This window comes from Acanthaster planci, linkage group LG07 (genome assembly GCF_054643075.1).
Source record: "Acanthaster planci isolate LZ-2023a linkage group LG07, COTS_SCS, whole genome shotgun sequence".
Lineage (NCBI taxonomy): Eukaryota > Metazoa > Echinodermata > Asteroidea > Valvatida > Acanthasteridae > Acanthaster > Acanthaster planci.
This window is the reverse complement of record NC_141783.1, coordinates 14365795-14380913: the sequence shown is the minus strand read 5'-3', so window position 1 is coordinate 14380913 and position 15119 is coordinate 14365795. Positions and strand designations below refer to the sequence as shown.

The following is a 15119-nucleotide window of genomic DNA, read 5'->3' as shown; positions in this document are numbered from 1 at the left end:
TACAAGTGAACCAGGTGCCCAGATGAAACAAGTGGGGGGATGGTTATCAAGTCGGGTGGATTTTTTTACTTTCAACTGTTCATCTTCTATCTTCTCTCTGATGGCAGGTGATATTAAATTTGAAAAAGTCATGGGCTCAGTGGATGTCACCACCTCTAGTCTGAATGTGTCAGGAGAAGTCAACTACATCAGTCTTGATGACCTTTATTTAGGTGCAGTTATGACCACAGGGCAGAGGGTGTCCATTACTTCACTTGTGACCTTTGACCAGCTGCAAGGTCAGTTCCTTTTAACAAAAAGCTATCACCCAACGGATGTACCAAATGTTTATCACTCGGAATGATGTTTATTGGAACATAACTGTTTCCTCTGGAAGTGATATTTTGCAATTTCTTGTAGACCACTATCACCAACACCTTTTCTTAAAAACTCATTATAACAATTAATTTCTTACAATATCCTGAATACTCTAAAAAATTTTCATAAAGTATGAACATTGTTCATGAATGACCTTCCTGAAATCTAAATCCTGGAATTTTCTTCAGCTTCCCTTTTCAGAAAAGTGAAACTGACAACATTTGGCCCAGAACAGATCCTGTTAGGTCTTTTTTCCTTCTTTGTAACTGTAACCTTTTAAAAGTTGTCCTGCTAATTCCTTCCTTTTGTAGTGAATAATCAGCTACACGTGGCAGGCACTGTGGATGGGGTTGATGTCCGGTACTTTGCAGGGAATGTTGTAACCCTGTCAGGAAGCCAGACTATCAATGGTATGTGGAATGCTCGGTCAGTCAATAACAACAAAATTGAGACAATTGCCAGTATGCTGGTTTGGAGGTTGTAGGCTTATATCATGTTCTTATTATCAACTTTAAGTAATGAGAAATAAATTCAGCTTTCCACTGATATTGCATAACAAGAGACACAGTATAACAGAAGTGTTACTGTTTCTTGGTCTTTACTACAAGGTATGGAACTTTTTCTCAGATCAGTTAATGTGTGTGGACTGGTCTAACTGACATTTCCTTCAACATTACAGTACAGTACACAGGCTGTAAAATCCCATGCTAAACTGAGCAGCCATTTCATGGGCCCCTTTTTTCTTAATCAGACTCTTTTTGTATTTTGTATAGTAGCACCATTCTACTTTGCCGATCTACTGATCCTGCTGTTCTGGACAACTATAAGTTTTCCCCTCACAAAACAACCCAGAAAAGTTGGAGGATAATGCCAAGTCATGAAAAAACATGAAACTTTCAAAGGTTTTAAGTGGATGGGCAAAGAAGATTAAGTGAATCTTTTTTTGTGATTTTGTTTTTTTCTTTTTTTTTTCTTTCTAGGAACATGGGAGTTCACATCTTCCGTTGACTTCTCTCAGAACCTTACTGTTGAGAATGTCAGTGGGATTCATTTCAACCCTTTCATCCAGTCTGTGGTTCTCAAGGATACAAGCGGTCCTATAACTGGACCAAAGATATTTTCAAGGTATTTTCCTCCCAAAAAGTCTCTCTTAGTATCATCTAATTTAACGTACAACCTGATTTTCGTTATTATTCATCAGGGTTACAAAGCATGAACCTTGGTAGCGTATCTCATGTGTTAAAAACAGTGAAAAAAAAAATGAAAATCCTAAAACGGCATAGTATAACAAATTTGAAAAATAAAAAATCATACGTTTGCTTTTTTCAGCTCTGGCCTGATGAAGTAATTTTTTTTTGTCTCTGATAGAGTGACTGGATGGTAGAGGATTTTTTTCTGTACACGGTCTATTGACATATTTACAAAGAGGCTGTTGTGCCCACTGACCCTTAACCTCAGACATTTAGCAATTCCTGGAAATATCCCATTGGCCTATGAAAACATTAGATTGCAATTGAACAGCAACATGCTGGTAGATTTAACTTTCCTGCTCTGCTATTGTATCCGTAGTTATTAAATTTTTACTAGTTATTAATTTTCTTGTTCAGAAATGTCTCCATTACAGGGGATATCACAGTAGCTGATCTCATCAACGGCATCAACCTAGAAGCTGTAAACCAGACTTACTTATCTCGAACCATCCCTCAATCGCTGTCTGGGCTGAAGACATTCACAACCAGTATCTCTGTTGGTGAGTGATATTCAGGTGCTCAGAGACAACAAAGTATGTGTATTTAGAAAAAAGAAACCTCTGTACTGGTACATGGGTCCATTAAGGGGAAAATATCTTTTATGTGGAGCTAAGTCGCGCAAAAAATAAGTCACTTTCAGACGGGATATTTGGTCAAAACAGTGAGGCTTCGTTCAAGCTTGTTAAGATGATTATATACTCCTGACCACAAACAGTAGGAGTGTGAGCATATACTCTCAATCAGGCTCGCAGTATACTCAAGATGGCAGAGAGGACAAGGTTCACTGTTTGTGTCATGTGATCTGAGAGTAATACGCATGAAGCATTTCCTGCACCTCCAAGTGATGAGAATGTGAGCACAGCCAAAGTTATCAATTAAGAGTTGCAAGTGCTACCTCGATTTGAACCCAACAGTCCAAAGGTCCAATTGTATGGAACTTATAAAGTTGCAATACACAACATTTCTATTTTGTCTCCTCATCAACCTTGTATATTTACCAACCAACAGATTTCACTTTCTCACAGTGTTAACTTCCTTGAATCCATTTGTCTCAGACAACCTTCACTTGTCTCCTGATGTCTTTGTGGAGGGCATCAGACCCTCCACTGATCTGGTCTTGATCAACATTGGCGGTGATTCCATCCAGGGAACTCTGTGGTTCAGCACCTTCCTGGAGATTGATGGGAACATGGACATTGGGAAAACTTTGAATGAAATTGACCTGATAGAGGTATGCACCGGGGGTCAATTCGCTGGGGCAATTCTGTGTGCTGACTTCAAGTCAGATAGAAACCAGTCACAAGTCATATCCACGGCATGGCTTATAAGTTGATAACCTTTAAAGTGTCCCCATCATTGTTAAGGATCTTTCTGATGTATGCTTAACATGTGACTAGAGTTGCACTACTAGCTCTGTCCATAATCAAGACAGGGCGCTCTGTTGCTTAGCAATGACCTTTCTTTTGTGACCGACACAACTGGCTGACACTGCTAATTGACTTATGCATCTTGTATTCCTACCAAGGGTGGTGTGTAATGGACTGTTCCCAGCCACTCCATCGTCCTCCTAAATTCAGTAATTTCAGAAGCAGTAACCTGGTGGTTGGCTCTGGCTGTCTCTGTTCAGTGTCAAGGCAACTTTGATAAATAGAGTGGGCACTTTACAGTATATCACTGTTTTCTTGGGCCACCAAACCAAATCTTGAAGTGAATCACTTTTAGAAATTCTGTTACATTGTTTCATGTACAGTTTAACAACTCTGTAGTATGGCTCCATGGCCCTGGGCAGACTATAACAGGCCTGTGGACTCTGGAAGGTGGTATGCATGTCATTGGTGATATCGCAATACTGGAAGACATGGAGGTCAACGGAGTAGATATATCAGGTAGGACTCATTTCTAAAAAGTGTTCCATTTTATATAAGTTTCCTTTTAGAAATTTTCGTTTGAACCCACTGCAAATGTCGCTGGAAAGATTTTTTTTCAGAAATAGGGTTGGAAATGGAAACTGGGGTTAGAAGGCTTTAGAAAGCTTTCCACTTGTTCTAGATCTGAAATTTTCAAACAAGAAATCTTAAATAATTTTTTTCTCTCAAACTTACGGACGTACTTGTAACAAGATTATCCCTAAAACAAAGTTTGTTGAAAGGTAGATATTCCTATGCTAAAAATGCTCTCCAGCCGTAGGACCTTGCAGACTTGGAGAATTGTGGAAAATTTCAAAAAAAAAAAATCCCCTCAATCTCCTTCGTTTAAAAAAAAACATAGAGGTTTCTGGAATATGTTGAAAATATCTTTGTATAAACCTGTTCTTTTTGGCAGACCTGTCTGACATTCTTGTCAGCAGTGATCAAAATGAGACCATTGACCTCCCTACAGTCTTCAAGGCTCCAGTGACCATTGACGGCAACATAGATGGCCTGGGGCTGATCAACGGTGTTAATATGACATTCATCTACACAGACGCTGTGTTGTCTGGGCCAAATCAGGTACAAGATGAGGAAATTCCACCAGGATTGTCACCAAGAAGGGGGCATAGCTCTTTCTGAGGCCAAGCAAAGCACTCAACATTAGCAGACTGACAAGCCATCAACAGGAGGGGGTCAATTTGAAGACATGTTTATGGAAACTGATTTTCATTTTGTCTTTTTTTTCTTTTTCTTTTCCTTTCTTTCCTTCTCTCATTTCCTTTTTTCTCTTTTCTTTTCTAATTTCTTTTTTCCCTTTTGAAAAGTTTTCTATATTTCCCAGGGAAAGTGGCTCTTCTCCCCCTGCGATGCACATTAAACTCACTTTAGATTTATCATTTAAGTCATAATTCCTTTTTTCACCAAAATATATATCAAAAAAGGTTGATGGTAAAAAGAAACCATGAAGATCCATTTTTAGATCTTCATAGTCTCATCAAATATTCTTTAGAAATAATTTTGGTAAATCTTGCTCTTGTCAATTCTTTTCCTTGAAGACAATATTGGGTGCCAAAGACTTCATCAATAACCTGACTGCCCAACATCTGGTGGTGGAGACCAACATGGTATCAGAAGTCAAAGCAGGGATGACGAATTTGACGTATCTCCTTAACTACACTGTGCTAATGTCTACCGATCAAGAGGTAGCAGGGACGGTGGCCTTCACCGAGGATGTTGTATTTCAAGATCACTTGATTGTTGATGGTGAGAGTGGCATTAATTGGAGTGACTCGTAAAATCCCAGTGGCACCCAATTTTTTGATTGAGAAGTTATGCATGTACCCAGCTTATCCTAATTGAATACCCAAGTCACAGCCTGTAATAGCCTTTAAGATTGTTTAATGCTATTGAAAAGTGTTGAAAGTGTTTTGGCACCCTTTCTTTTGGGAGTAAATTTTGAGGAATACACAAAATCATATTTTGTTTTCCAACTTTGCTTCCTAGGTTGCTATTGTCTTTGCTATGAATGCTAAGTGTGTCAGTGCACAAAGTCTTTAATTTTACTTCTGTAAAACCATTTTATTTCTACCCTCAATTGGCACCACCGGTGTTTTTTGTGGATGAAACAATGTATATGCATAGATAATCATGATTTGAGAAGGCTGTGATATGTCATCATTATGCGAAAACTTTATTCCATACTTGACTTTGAACAACATAAGAAAGACTTGTTTTATAGAAGAAAAAGTGGTCAACAGCCATCTCACAAATCATTGGGGAAAGATAACTGTTTGATATTGACCCTTATGCACGAAGGTTTAAAACAAAGAAATAGCAGATGCCAAACCTGGAATCGGAATTAACGTTTGATTCAGACAGCCATGATCGTTATTAGTGCCATCCCTCATTTCATTTGTAGCTTTGGTTGATGGCATTGACCTCTCAATGCAAGCTGTGCTGAACCATACCGACCAGCAACTGACAGGGGATAACACATTCACCAATGGTTTCCTCGTCCATGGCAACATCACCACGACAGACGTAATTGATACAGTGGACGTGGCTCAGCTTGCCAATGTAGTGTTTCTTCTTGACACGTACCAGATTGTCCAGGGGAAATGGCATTTTTACAACAACCTAACTGTTTATGGTGAGAAACAGAATATTGAGCTGTTGACACCATGAACATCTTATCCCTTAAATTCTGATTAAAGTACCACTGTGCATGATATTAATCTCTAAGGGTTGTTTCATGGATAATTTATCAAGGGCTTATTAGCTATAAATCCAGAAAGGGGTTTTTAATGACCCCTCATGGTGAACCACTGGCCTAAAATGATTGTTACAGGGCTTTTCACAGATTTATTAGTACAGTACCATTAACCACTTGCTGCCGGGTGGATTTTTCTTGAGCAAGACAAGATGCCGGCTCGTTTTCAAGATTTTCCGTTTTCGAAATTCTTCAAAAATTCATCAATAACCTGGCCATTTACACCAAAATGAAGGACTCCTTGGGCACTACTCCAAAGCTGACAGGTAAAATTCATTGATTCCTGAATATTTTAACCAGGCCTGCAGCCTTGGAAAAAGAACCCAGATTGTGCGGTGTTACGTAATATTCTTTTGTTCCCGAAACCGGCACAGTGCACTGCTGACCTCTTTTCAATAGGGGCCAGATTAGCGTGCAGCGGTGCTGTGTGGCTCGTCGCCGCGGTGGTGGAGCGCTTTTGTTCCCGGTGGTAATCCGCTCGCTCTAAATGCCGCAAACCATGGTATACTATTTCAAAACAAGGCTGGATTAGCTCCACTATTGAGAGAAAAATGTCGGTAATGCCCAGCAGCTCAGTCTTTTTTGCTGAGCTCGGTCTTTTGTTATAAGGCCCAACTCTTTTATCCCAGTTCTGGGCTCCCCCGGCTCTGCATATAAAGCCTATGTTCTCAAAAACGGGTCGCCCGTCAGGGAGTGGTTAAATACCTCACAGTGTACGTGCTAACACCAGATGGTAGAGTTAAACAAATTTTCACATACAGTTAAACGAAGGATGTTTCTTAGGGCCCTTTCACCAGAAGCGTATTTGGGGAGGGGGAGGGGGGAAGTTCCCCCCCCGATAGATTTTTTAAAAAATTTCTAAGAATACTTTGCAGATGAGTAGGAAACCAGTTTAATTGTTTTCTTTTGTTCTTTTCAGGGAACATCTCCGTAGCAGGGACAGTCAATGGCATTGATGTAGATTCTGAACTGGTAACCACATCGGGGAATCACGTCATCACAGGATCCAAGACATTTGATAATGATGTTGTTGTTCAGGGCAGTTTGCTTGTCGGTCTGGTCAACGGTGTCAATCTGACCGAATTTGAGAAGGAAATTGTTCATCTGGTTGGCGAATTCAATATCACAGGAAACAAGGTGATTTTACAAAGGAAGAAGAAATTGTTATTTGATATTTTCCGTGTCATGTTGTAAAGTTTACCGGTCAGCATTGGGAAGGTATTGCTGATTAAATTTTTATCACTGTAAAAATCTGTAAACTTACAACTGCCACATTACACTCCATTTTATTATGAAAATCATTCGTGTGTGTTCACATATTTGTTAGGGATATAATAATTTGACTTATTTTGGTGTAACTGCCCACTTCAAGTGGGAACAAGAGAGGGGTGTGCTGTTAGATAACAGCAAAGGTTCTTTGGTGTTAACTCGCGCACGCAGGTCATGCACGTTTGGCTCAGGGTGCACTTAGTACGCACAACCAATTTCTATTGGAATGGACGGTCTTCGCACATGCCTCGGGTCCATGCATGAGCTCGCTTGAAAAACTGCCCACGGCACCAGCCAGTCTGTCTATCGTTGAGAGTGCACTCCAACTTGACGGGTATAGTGGAGAATAACTCTGTATTGCCTCTGTGCATGACCTAGTGATGGCACTGTGTTGCTCAGCAACACGTGGCAAGAGAAGAGCACCTGTTTTTTACTTGGATCCATGCACTCACTTCACCCATGTACACAAGGAATGTGTAACTAATAAGGGAGTGAGAGTTGGCCTGCAACAGGAAGATCGTGTTCCGGTTGATATTTTTGAATTGCACTCCAGGAAAATGTTCTGCAGTGGCTGGCCCATTTTGATTTTTCACTGCTAAAGATCTTGCACACCACAGTTGTTGGCATAGAGCTTTTGTGGTTTATATCCGTGCTGTAGTGAAAGTGTAAACGAGTCCATACAAAAGGCTTAAGTGGCCCCATTTCATTTTCTTTCCATTGTTTTCTTTCCATTTCTTTCCTCTTTAGCCCTTTCATATCAAACTTCTTTTAAACCTAACAGCCTTAATCCCTATAGTAGTTTGTAACAAGATCAGTCACTACGATTTAAAGGTGGTGTAATTTTTGCTCTGTTTCTGCATACTCCAGGTTTTCGCCAGTGAGGTCATACTGACCAATGCATCTGTCCTTGGGCTTGTTGACCGCATCGATGTTGGTCAGTTGTATCCACACCATCAGAACATAGCAGGGTTATTGTACTGGCAGATAGCCCAGCTGAACTACACCCTTAGGAGCATGTGTGCCCCTATAGCCTCACTACAGACAGCTGTGAAAGGTTAGGATATATAGATAAAGGCCACATTCAAGTTAGTTTCTAACGGATCTGTATCACGATCAGTGATCAGTCATTGGTTTACAGGTACTTGCCTAATTGATGATGCAAACCAGCACAAGGATCACTAATTGGGATCCAGATCACTGTGAAACAAATCCAACAAAAAGTCATATGGGCGCCAACTGTTGACTCGCAGGTGGTAACATGTGCATTACATTCCTCTCTGACCAATAGGGCATCGTGACTTGCCAAAGTGGGCAGGTGCACTCAAGTTAAGACATGTCCGTGAGTGTGATGACCTGCAAGGATGGTGTCTTGTCATATTTGTCAATACTGCTGGCCAATTCGTGCAAATGTAAAAAGTGACATCAAGAAATGTTTATGGTTGCAAATTTGAATTCATGTACACTTTTGCATCAACTATGAACTCGTTGGAACTCTTTATATAAATTTTTAACCATGAAGATATCAAGCATACATGTATATGCTTTTCCCATTCATATTGGTCACAAAATCTAGACCTTCTTTTGTTCAATGCGTTTTTGTTAAGTCTGGGACCCTGTTATCATTGTGGTAACCTTTAATAATTAGAACATGCTGTGAACATGGGGCATTGGAGACATGGGAATTACTTGTGTTGAAACAATTTACAATTGTTTAAATTTACAATTGTCTGCTTCACCGGTACCCAGCCCAGGCAGTAAAGCTCAGTCACTGGGAGGAAGAATACCAGCTGAACAACTCCCTGGCCACTCATCGCTATGACAGCGTACACATAGAGGGTGTTCTACTCATTGCCTTTGCGGAGTCCAGTGAGGCAGATATAGATGCCTGCATTGGGACCACGTTGTATCTCTGTGCTGATGACAGGATGGAATGCTATGAGTTTTACGATGAGCCACTCAGCGCAGCCTCCAGCGTGGAGCTGTTTGCTTATGAAGAGGATGTTTTCATTGTACTAGCATTGAGTCGGCAGGTAATCAGGAAATTACCGGACTATTTACCAATTTTGTTGTATTTGTTGTATTATGTGTCCTCAGAAAAGGGAGATAAACAATTCTCTCAAAATCATATTGATCATACATGTATTGACAAACAAGAATGATGGATTGAAATATGCTTTCCTGCTGACCGGCTACCAGTTGTCAATCGACAGACAGCAGCATTATCTCCATGTGTAACATTTTGAGTGAGACTCACATCCTAGCTAGGAGAACCACTTTAATATTACTTGCTGAACACGTATGGCATGTGCAAACCAATTCAACCCCAGTAATGTCAAATCCTGTGGGATATAACAGCTTGATTTAAATGGCCAATTGCCAAACTAGAGAAGCACAAATTATAGGGTTATCTTTCTATCTCTGCTTGAATCATTGCAACTGCAATCTAATTGCTTGCGTTGCTGTAAGCCCGTGGAGTGGTATACTTCATGTGCACTGCCTTTTATTTGCACTGACAAAATTTCATAAAGAGCATCAGAAGCTCTGGGGTTACCATGGGGGTCCCAGGGGCAAGGTTTTGGTTTCCAGGGCCAAACCTAGCTTGACACTCTTTCTGTGACCTCCCAGAGTGCAGCCTGTACGAGCATCGCAGGGACCAACGACCAAGTGCAGATATTGAAGATGAGCAACACTACGTATGAGGAGTACTTGCCGGCCCAGCATGGAGTGGACACGGCCATGTTTGTGATCGGCAATAGTGTGTTCCTGGCAGTGGCTAACCAATATGATCCAGACACAGGTAGGAATGGGGTGGAGCTAGTAACGGAGGGAGGGGACCTGAATAGCATTTAGTCCATAACTTGTAACAGCCAATATAAGCTTTCTAGAAGCATATTGATTGGACAACCCGATGCTTTATTCTTCAGCAGAAAGAGACTTGTTCCATTTGTACAAGCATTGGCAACATTCATGGGTGATTTCCCCATTGGTTGTAGGTGGACAAAAGACTGGTGATGTCGGCAACATTTGCAAGAGTATGTTACCCAAATTAAACAAATCTTGCAGAAACCAAAATTTAATGCTACGTGAAGAAAGGACTTCTGTCAATTGCCAACTTTGCCCCAGGATGTGTTTTGAGTGCTGTTTTCATCGACCTCCTTTGTAACTGGAAAACGAAGCAACATTGTGATTGGCTTTTATGAGTATAGCAACAAAGCCAAATGTGCATTCTGATCTTTCTCTCCATTTCAGGTGACAAGAACGTACCGTCGACCATCTTTGAGTATGACCCAACCAGCGACAACTTCACCTACTTGCAAGATATTGCTACGACCGGCTCCACCGCAGTCACACACTTGAAGCACAATGGCAACAACTGGCTAGGCATCACATGCGGCCCAGGCACAACATACTCCCTCATCATGCTGTGGAATGACACCACTCATCAGGTAGGACCAGACAGGCAAACAGCCTCGCTTATCCTTGCTTAAGTGAAATTCACCTATTTGAGCAAGGATTGATTTCTGTTTTAAGACTGGAAAATGATCAAAAAAATGTTCAAGTCTTGACATTTACTCTTCATAATTGATTGTTGGGCTAGGTTTGTTATCCAAAAATGTTAAGAAATCCTGTTAAATGTAGTCGACCAAAAGAATAATAAAAAAAAAATCCAAAACATGAGATATAGTAGACACAACCATGTAGGGCTGAGGTCCCCAAAGGAGACCTGAGTTGGCATTGCTAGAACCATTTTCCATTCTTTCAGTATTCTCTTCATGCAATCAAGATGCCTCTTATCTTTCCCTTTTTTTCAAGCCTCTAAGAAGGAAATCCCTCCATTTTTGTTTGGCAAGGGGAGAAAGTCTGCCTACTCGAAATATTTGCTTTTGTTGACTTTAGGTCAGTGAATTGATGAGGTTAATTCTATCTTGTGAATGGATATGGGGTAGGCTATTTGTTGGATTCAACCTGCTACGGTTATTATCTATTTTGTCCATAGTTTGTCTTGGAAGCCTCCATCCTGACTTACGAGGCTTCAGATGTCTTGGGTCTCATTGTCAAGGACGTACCTCTCATGCTTTTTGCCAATGAGAAGGAGACAATCCGACAAGGCACTGTCGATCTCAACCAGCCCATATCAGTCTATGAGTACTCCATACAGCTAGGCTGGACACTGAAACAGGACATTGATGCTGTTGGCGTCATACAGATGGATGCATTTATAATTGACAGTGAGTACAAAGGGAGGGTAGATCAAGAACCAAACTTAGGGAGGGGTCTTATAGTATTTTTTTGGGGGGGGGGGATTTCAACATCTCTTTATGTGACCTTACATTGCTTTTCTTAGAAGTGAAGCCAAGTTTTGGACTTGAACATGGTTTTGCAAGGGAAAACAAAATTCCACTTTTTCCTATTTTTCACAAACAAAACTATTTTGCTCTGGTTTTGGGGAGGGAGGCATGGTCCCCATTTGGTTCCCCTTGATTTGCCAGTGGTTCCCAGAAACCTGATACCTTTGAGACTTGTTGCGTATGGACAGGCACATTGTTTTATCAGTTCTTTAGTTAACTTCTCCCTCAGCATTTAAAAAAACCCAACTGAATTCAGGTGAGGGCACTCGTGGTCAGTCAGTCACAGGGTATCTTCACTTAGTCATGCTTACTTTCATGTGAGAAAGTCGCAGGTTTTGTCCACATTGCAACAGGTTGGTCTGACATTAAAGTGAATGTGCCTTTGCTTTCCTCTCCTGGCCATGGCATGCAGCAACCTTTGCTGGGAATTCACAGCTAGATCACATGAAAAATGTTATCATATAATATTTCATTTCTGATATGGGAGACCAAACATTTCTAGGATGTGTATAAGAAATTTATTAGTTTACATCGACTGTAAAGTAGTAAATGATCACCCACACAATCAGCTTTTTTTTTGGACAGAAATTTACTACCTTGCTGCAGTGAGTAGTGTAGGATCCATTGATATCTACAAGTGGTCAGGAGCCAGTGAGTTTGAGTTCTACAAGGCTCTGCCTATCAACGGAGTGGTATTTGTGCATCCTTTTGTGCAGTGGGGTGACCTTCACATGGCAGTGGCAAGACCTGCCTACCATGCTGTCATTGCACAGGAGTCGTCGGCTTTCCTGAGAGCCATTATCAGAGGCAAGTTTTTTTGGGGGGTTGGGGTGGGGGGAAGTGGGAGGACACTTTCAGCTTTGCATATCAACCACGATGTGCCTGAAGACATTTAGACAGACTCTAGCTCGCTGTACGACCAGGCAAGACTGATGGGTTGAGATGTCATGCATGCCTTTGACTTGCCTCGGGCTGATGTGCTAATCCCCCATTTGTTTAGCACACACATGCATGAAAGACTGAGAATTCCGTTGAGGCAGTGTGTGTCTGTTGAACCACGGACCATTTACCCAGGGATGTGCAACTTAAGCTCAGAGCTGGTTCAGAGCGTGTTACGGCCAGCAAAATATCAAAGCAAAAATTAAATTATGTAACACTTTCTCTAATAATAAAACATATATTCCTGTCTACCACTTTGTTTTCTTGTAATATTTTAAGTCAGGGTACACCCTTTCTAAAAATGTGCTGCTCAAGATATTTCATCCTATACATTCTGAGAAAAGTGTACCACAAAATTGGGGAATTTTGCCTCATTAAAACTTCATTTTTCCTTGAAATCGATAAATGAAAATTTTTTCGTCAAAACGAATAGACTTAAGCACCGCGTTGGCGCGTCGTCTCAGCATAATCACGGCTGCACCCTACATGCTGCATGCTGCAACGCGTGTCATGTGGTCGCGATTTTTTCGAGAAAGTCAAGAGTGCCTGCGGGGGTAATAACAATCCGTAACACGCATGGAACCAAGGTTGCACATGTGTTTGCACTGGAGCCGCTCACGGTTGCACATCCCTGGGTAAATGGTCCGTGGTTGAACTCAGCTGCTGCGCACGACCTGTTCATGACCGTCACGATCTTTGATGGTCAAATACACGTGGGCAGAAATGTGCACGCCTTCGAAGTCTGTCGGCATTCTTGCGTCCATAAAGTGGCAGATTGAAAGACAAAGATTCAAAAACACATGCGCTGCTGGAGACTTAGAACACTTCCAGAACTGCCCCTGCTCAACAGGTGATGTCATGTGAAAAATCTCTGTATCTTGCCTTTATTTGAAAGTCAAAATTTTTGGCCAAAAATAATGCGATCAACAAGAGATTGTGAGACTGAGCATTCAGGCAAACAAAGTGAATTTTCAACTATTGAGCATGTGACATGCCTTCTGGGTAGACGGTTCAATCAAATTAACACTTATTTTCTCTTGATTCAATCACTTGTTTGTCCTCTCTAGGAAAAAGTGAATCAACAGTGTTGGAGGTAAATGAAGGACACTGATGACCAAAATCATTTCTTCATGGAAGTCAGGATCGAATAAACCCTTGCAAGAGTTCTTCAGTAATGGTGTACATCAAATGAACAGTTTCATTTTATAAGTTTTATTTTAGTTCCCTTGCTTTTCACTTTTACAATATCATCACAGGGTCATTGAAATATAATTCACAGTTTACGTTAATTTATTTATTATGCCAAGTTAATGACAAGTTTGAAATTCAAAATATTTTTATAAGTTTGAGAAGGAATAGATTATTTGTATTTATTTACCTTTATGTTGGTAATGTTACATGGATATTTCAAAAGTTTAAAATATTTCAAAGAATATAAACATCCAAAAACTTGCATATATTATTAGCAATTTGTTAGTGAACATTCAGATCTAGTTATTGCATCTATAAATTACACAAAATCAACGTATAATCAACACTTTAACAGGTGTGCAATTAAAACTAGGAGATTATCATTAAAAAAACGGGCAAGAAGGCAATACTTCAGCAGAATATTTGAACACATACCCATTTAAAAATAGGCAAAACAACTGTAAAATTCATATGATTATTGAATGTGAAATGAATTATTCAGAATGCACAAATCTTACAAATTTAACTTGTATGTTCAGAGAAAGTTTCTAAACCATTGTATGTACCATTATTGATGTTTATCTGGGCATTGTAAAGTCAAGGGCAAATACAGAATGCTTAACACATCACTGAAGGAGGCTAAAGTGACATAAAGCAGTCAGTGTTTGTTTCATAACACCTCACCCTTAAAAAATGCAATTATAGAAATTGCATTAAATTAAGAAAAAAAATTAGATAAACGTACCTCTATATTAATTTCTAAAGAATGAATTCCAGGGATTCCAACAGTGTGCATAGACAAGAACTATAGTTATTAATGGCATAGAATTTCGCACAATGAGGCAGTCATTGAACAGTCAAATTGTAAAACTGGCAAAAAAAACCATGTGATGCTCTTTCTACATGTCAAGAGAGAAACGAAATATGTCATATGAAGCAAGATATGAGATGGAGAGAACCCCCCCCCCACTTTGTATTGGCCACTGTCTCACTGGAATCTGAGGGATTCTTTTCAGACATGTAGGGGGGGTAGATGTTAGGTAACAATAGTCTAGAATGTGTACAGCGATTGGACATGTTGGGGGAACCCCTCGGTCTCATTTCTTGTTGGATATAGAATATGTTTGAAATCCAAATTCACTTTTTCCCAGTTTTAAGAGCTGTAAATGTGAGAGTAATTTCAACTTTGCTATTACTAGTGGACCTGTTTCTGATGATATTCAGATAACCAGGACTCGGCATTGCAGATGATTGACCATTATTAGAAAATATAAGAAAAATGGAGTTGTTTATTTTGAGGGTGTCTGCTATTTTGAACACAACCACTGTTTCGCCAAAACAAGCACTTGAAATGACAAACTTGGAACACGTCTAATTTTCTGAAAAACGGCCAACTAAATTTGAGAGGACAGGAGAAACTGCCAACTTGTTTGGAACTGTTAAGGCAACATTTTTATGTTCATGATGACAGCAGACTCACCTTTGTTGATCCTCTACTGCATTGCCGTGGAGATCACATTGCACATAGCAATAATAGTTGGCACCAGGCCAGTTGATTGGTACCCTGCACTTTTACCTTGCGTAC

General features: G+C 40.3%; 2 protein-coding genes across 3 annotated transcripts in view; one reads left to right on the top strand and one right to left on the bottom strand.

The window, feature by feature from the left end:
* LOC110980838 (uncharacterized) overlaps positions 1-14168 on the top strand; it is a 27231-nt gene extending 13063 nt beyond the window's left edge. For both annotated transcript variants that reach the window (XM_022237848.2, XM_022237847.2), the window contains exons 19-35: positions 108-278; positions 669-767; positions 1338-1482; positions 1965-2107; positions 2663-2838; positions 3358-3493; positions 3930-4096; positions 4573-4780; positions 5436-5666; positions 6706-6923; positions 7923-8109; positions 8802-9085; positions 9681-9852; positions 10305-10501; positions 11053-11284; positions 11990-12211; positions 13411-14168. In XM_022237848.2, the coding sequence (XP_022093540.2) occupies positions 108-278; positions 669-767; positions 1338-1482; positions 1965-2107; positions 2663-2838; positions 3358-3493; positions 3930-4096; positions 4573-4780; positions 5436-5666; positions 6706-6923; positions 7923-8109; positions 8802-9085; positions 9681-9852; positions 10305-10501; positions 11053-11284; positions 11990-12211; positions 13411-13454 (3032 nt within the window). In that variant the 3' untranslated portion in view covers positions 13455-14168. The remainder of the gene's footprint in view (positions 1-107; positions 279-668; positions 768-1337; positions 1483-1964; positions 2108-2662; positions 2839-3357; positions 3494-3929; positions 4097-4572; positions 4781-5435; positions 5667-6705; positions 6924-7922; positions 8110-8801; positions 9086-9680; positions 9853-10304; positions 10502-11052; positions 11285-11989; positions 12212-13410) is intronic.
* LOC110980837 (otoancorin-like) overlaps positions 13540-15119 on the bottom strand; it is a 31705-nt gene continuing 30125 nt past the window's right edge. The window contains exon 28 of the mRNA XM_022237846.2: positions 13540-15119. Within this exon, the coding sequence (XP_022093538.2) occupies positions 15028-15119 (92 nt within the window). The 3' untranslated portion in view covers positions 13540-15027.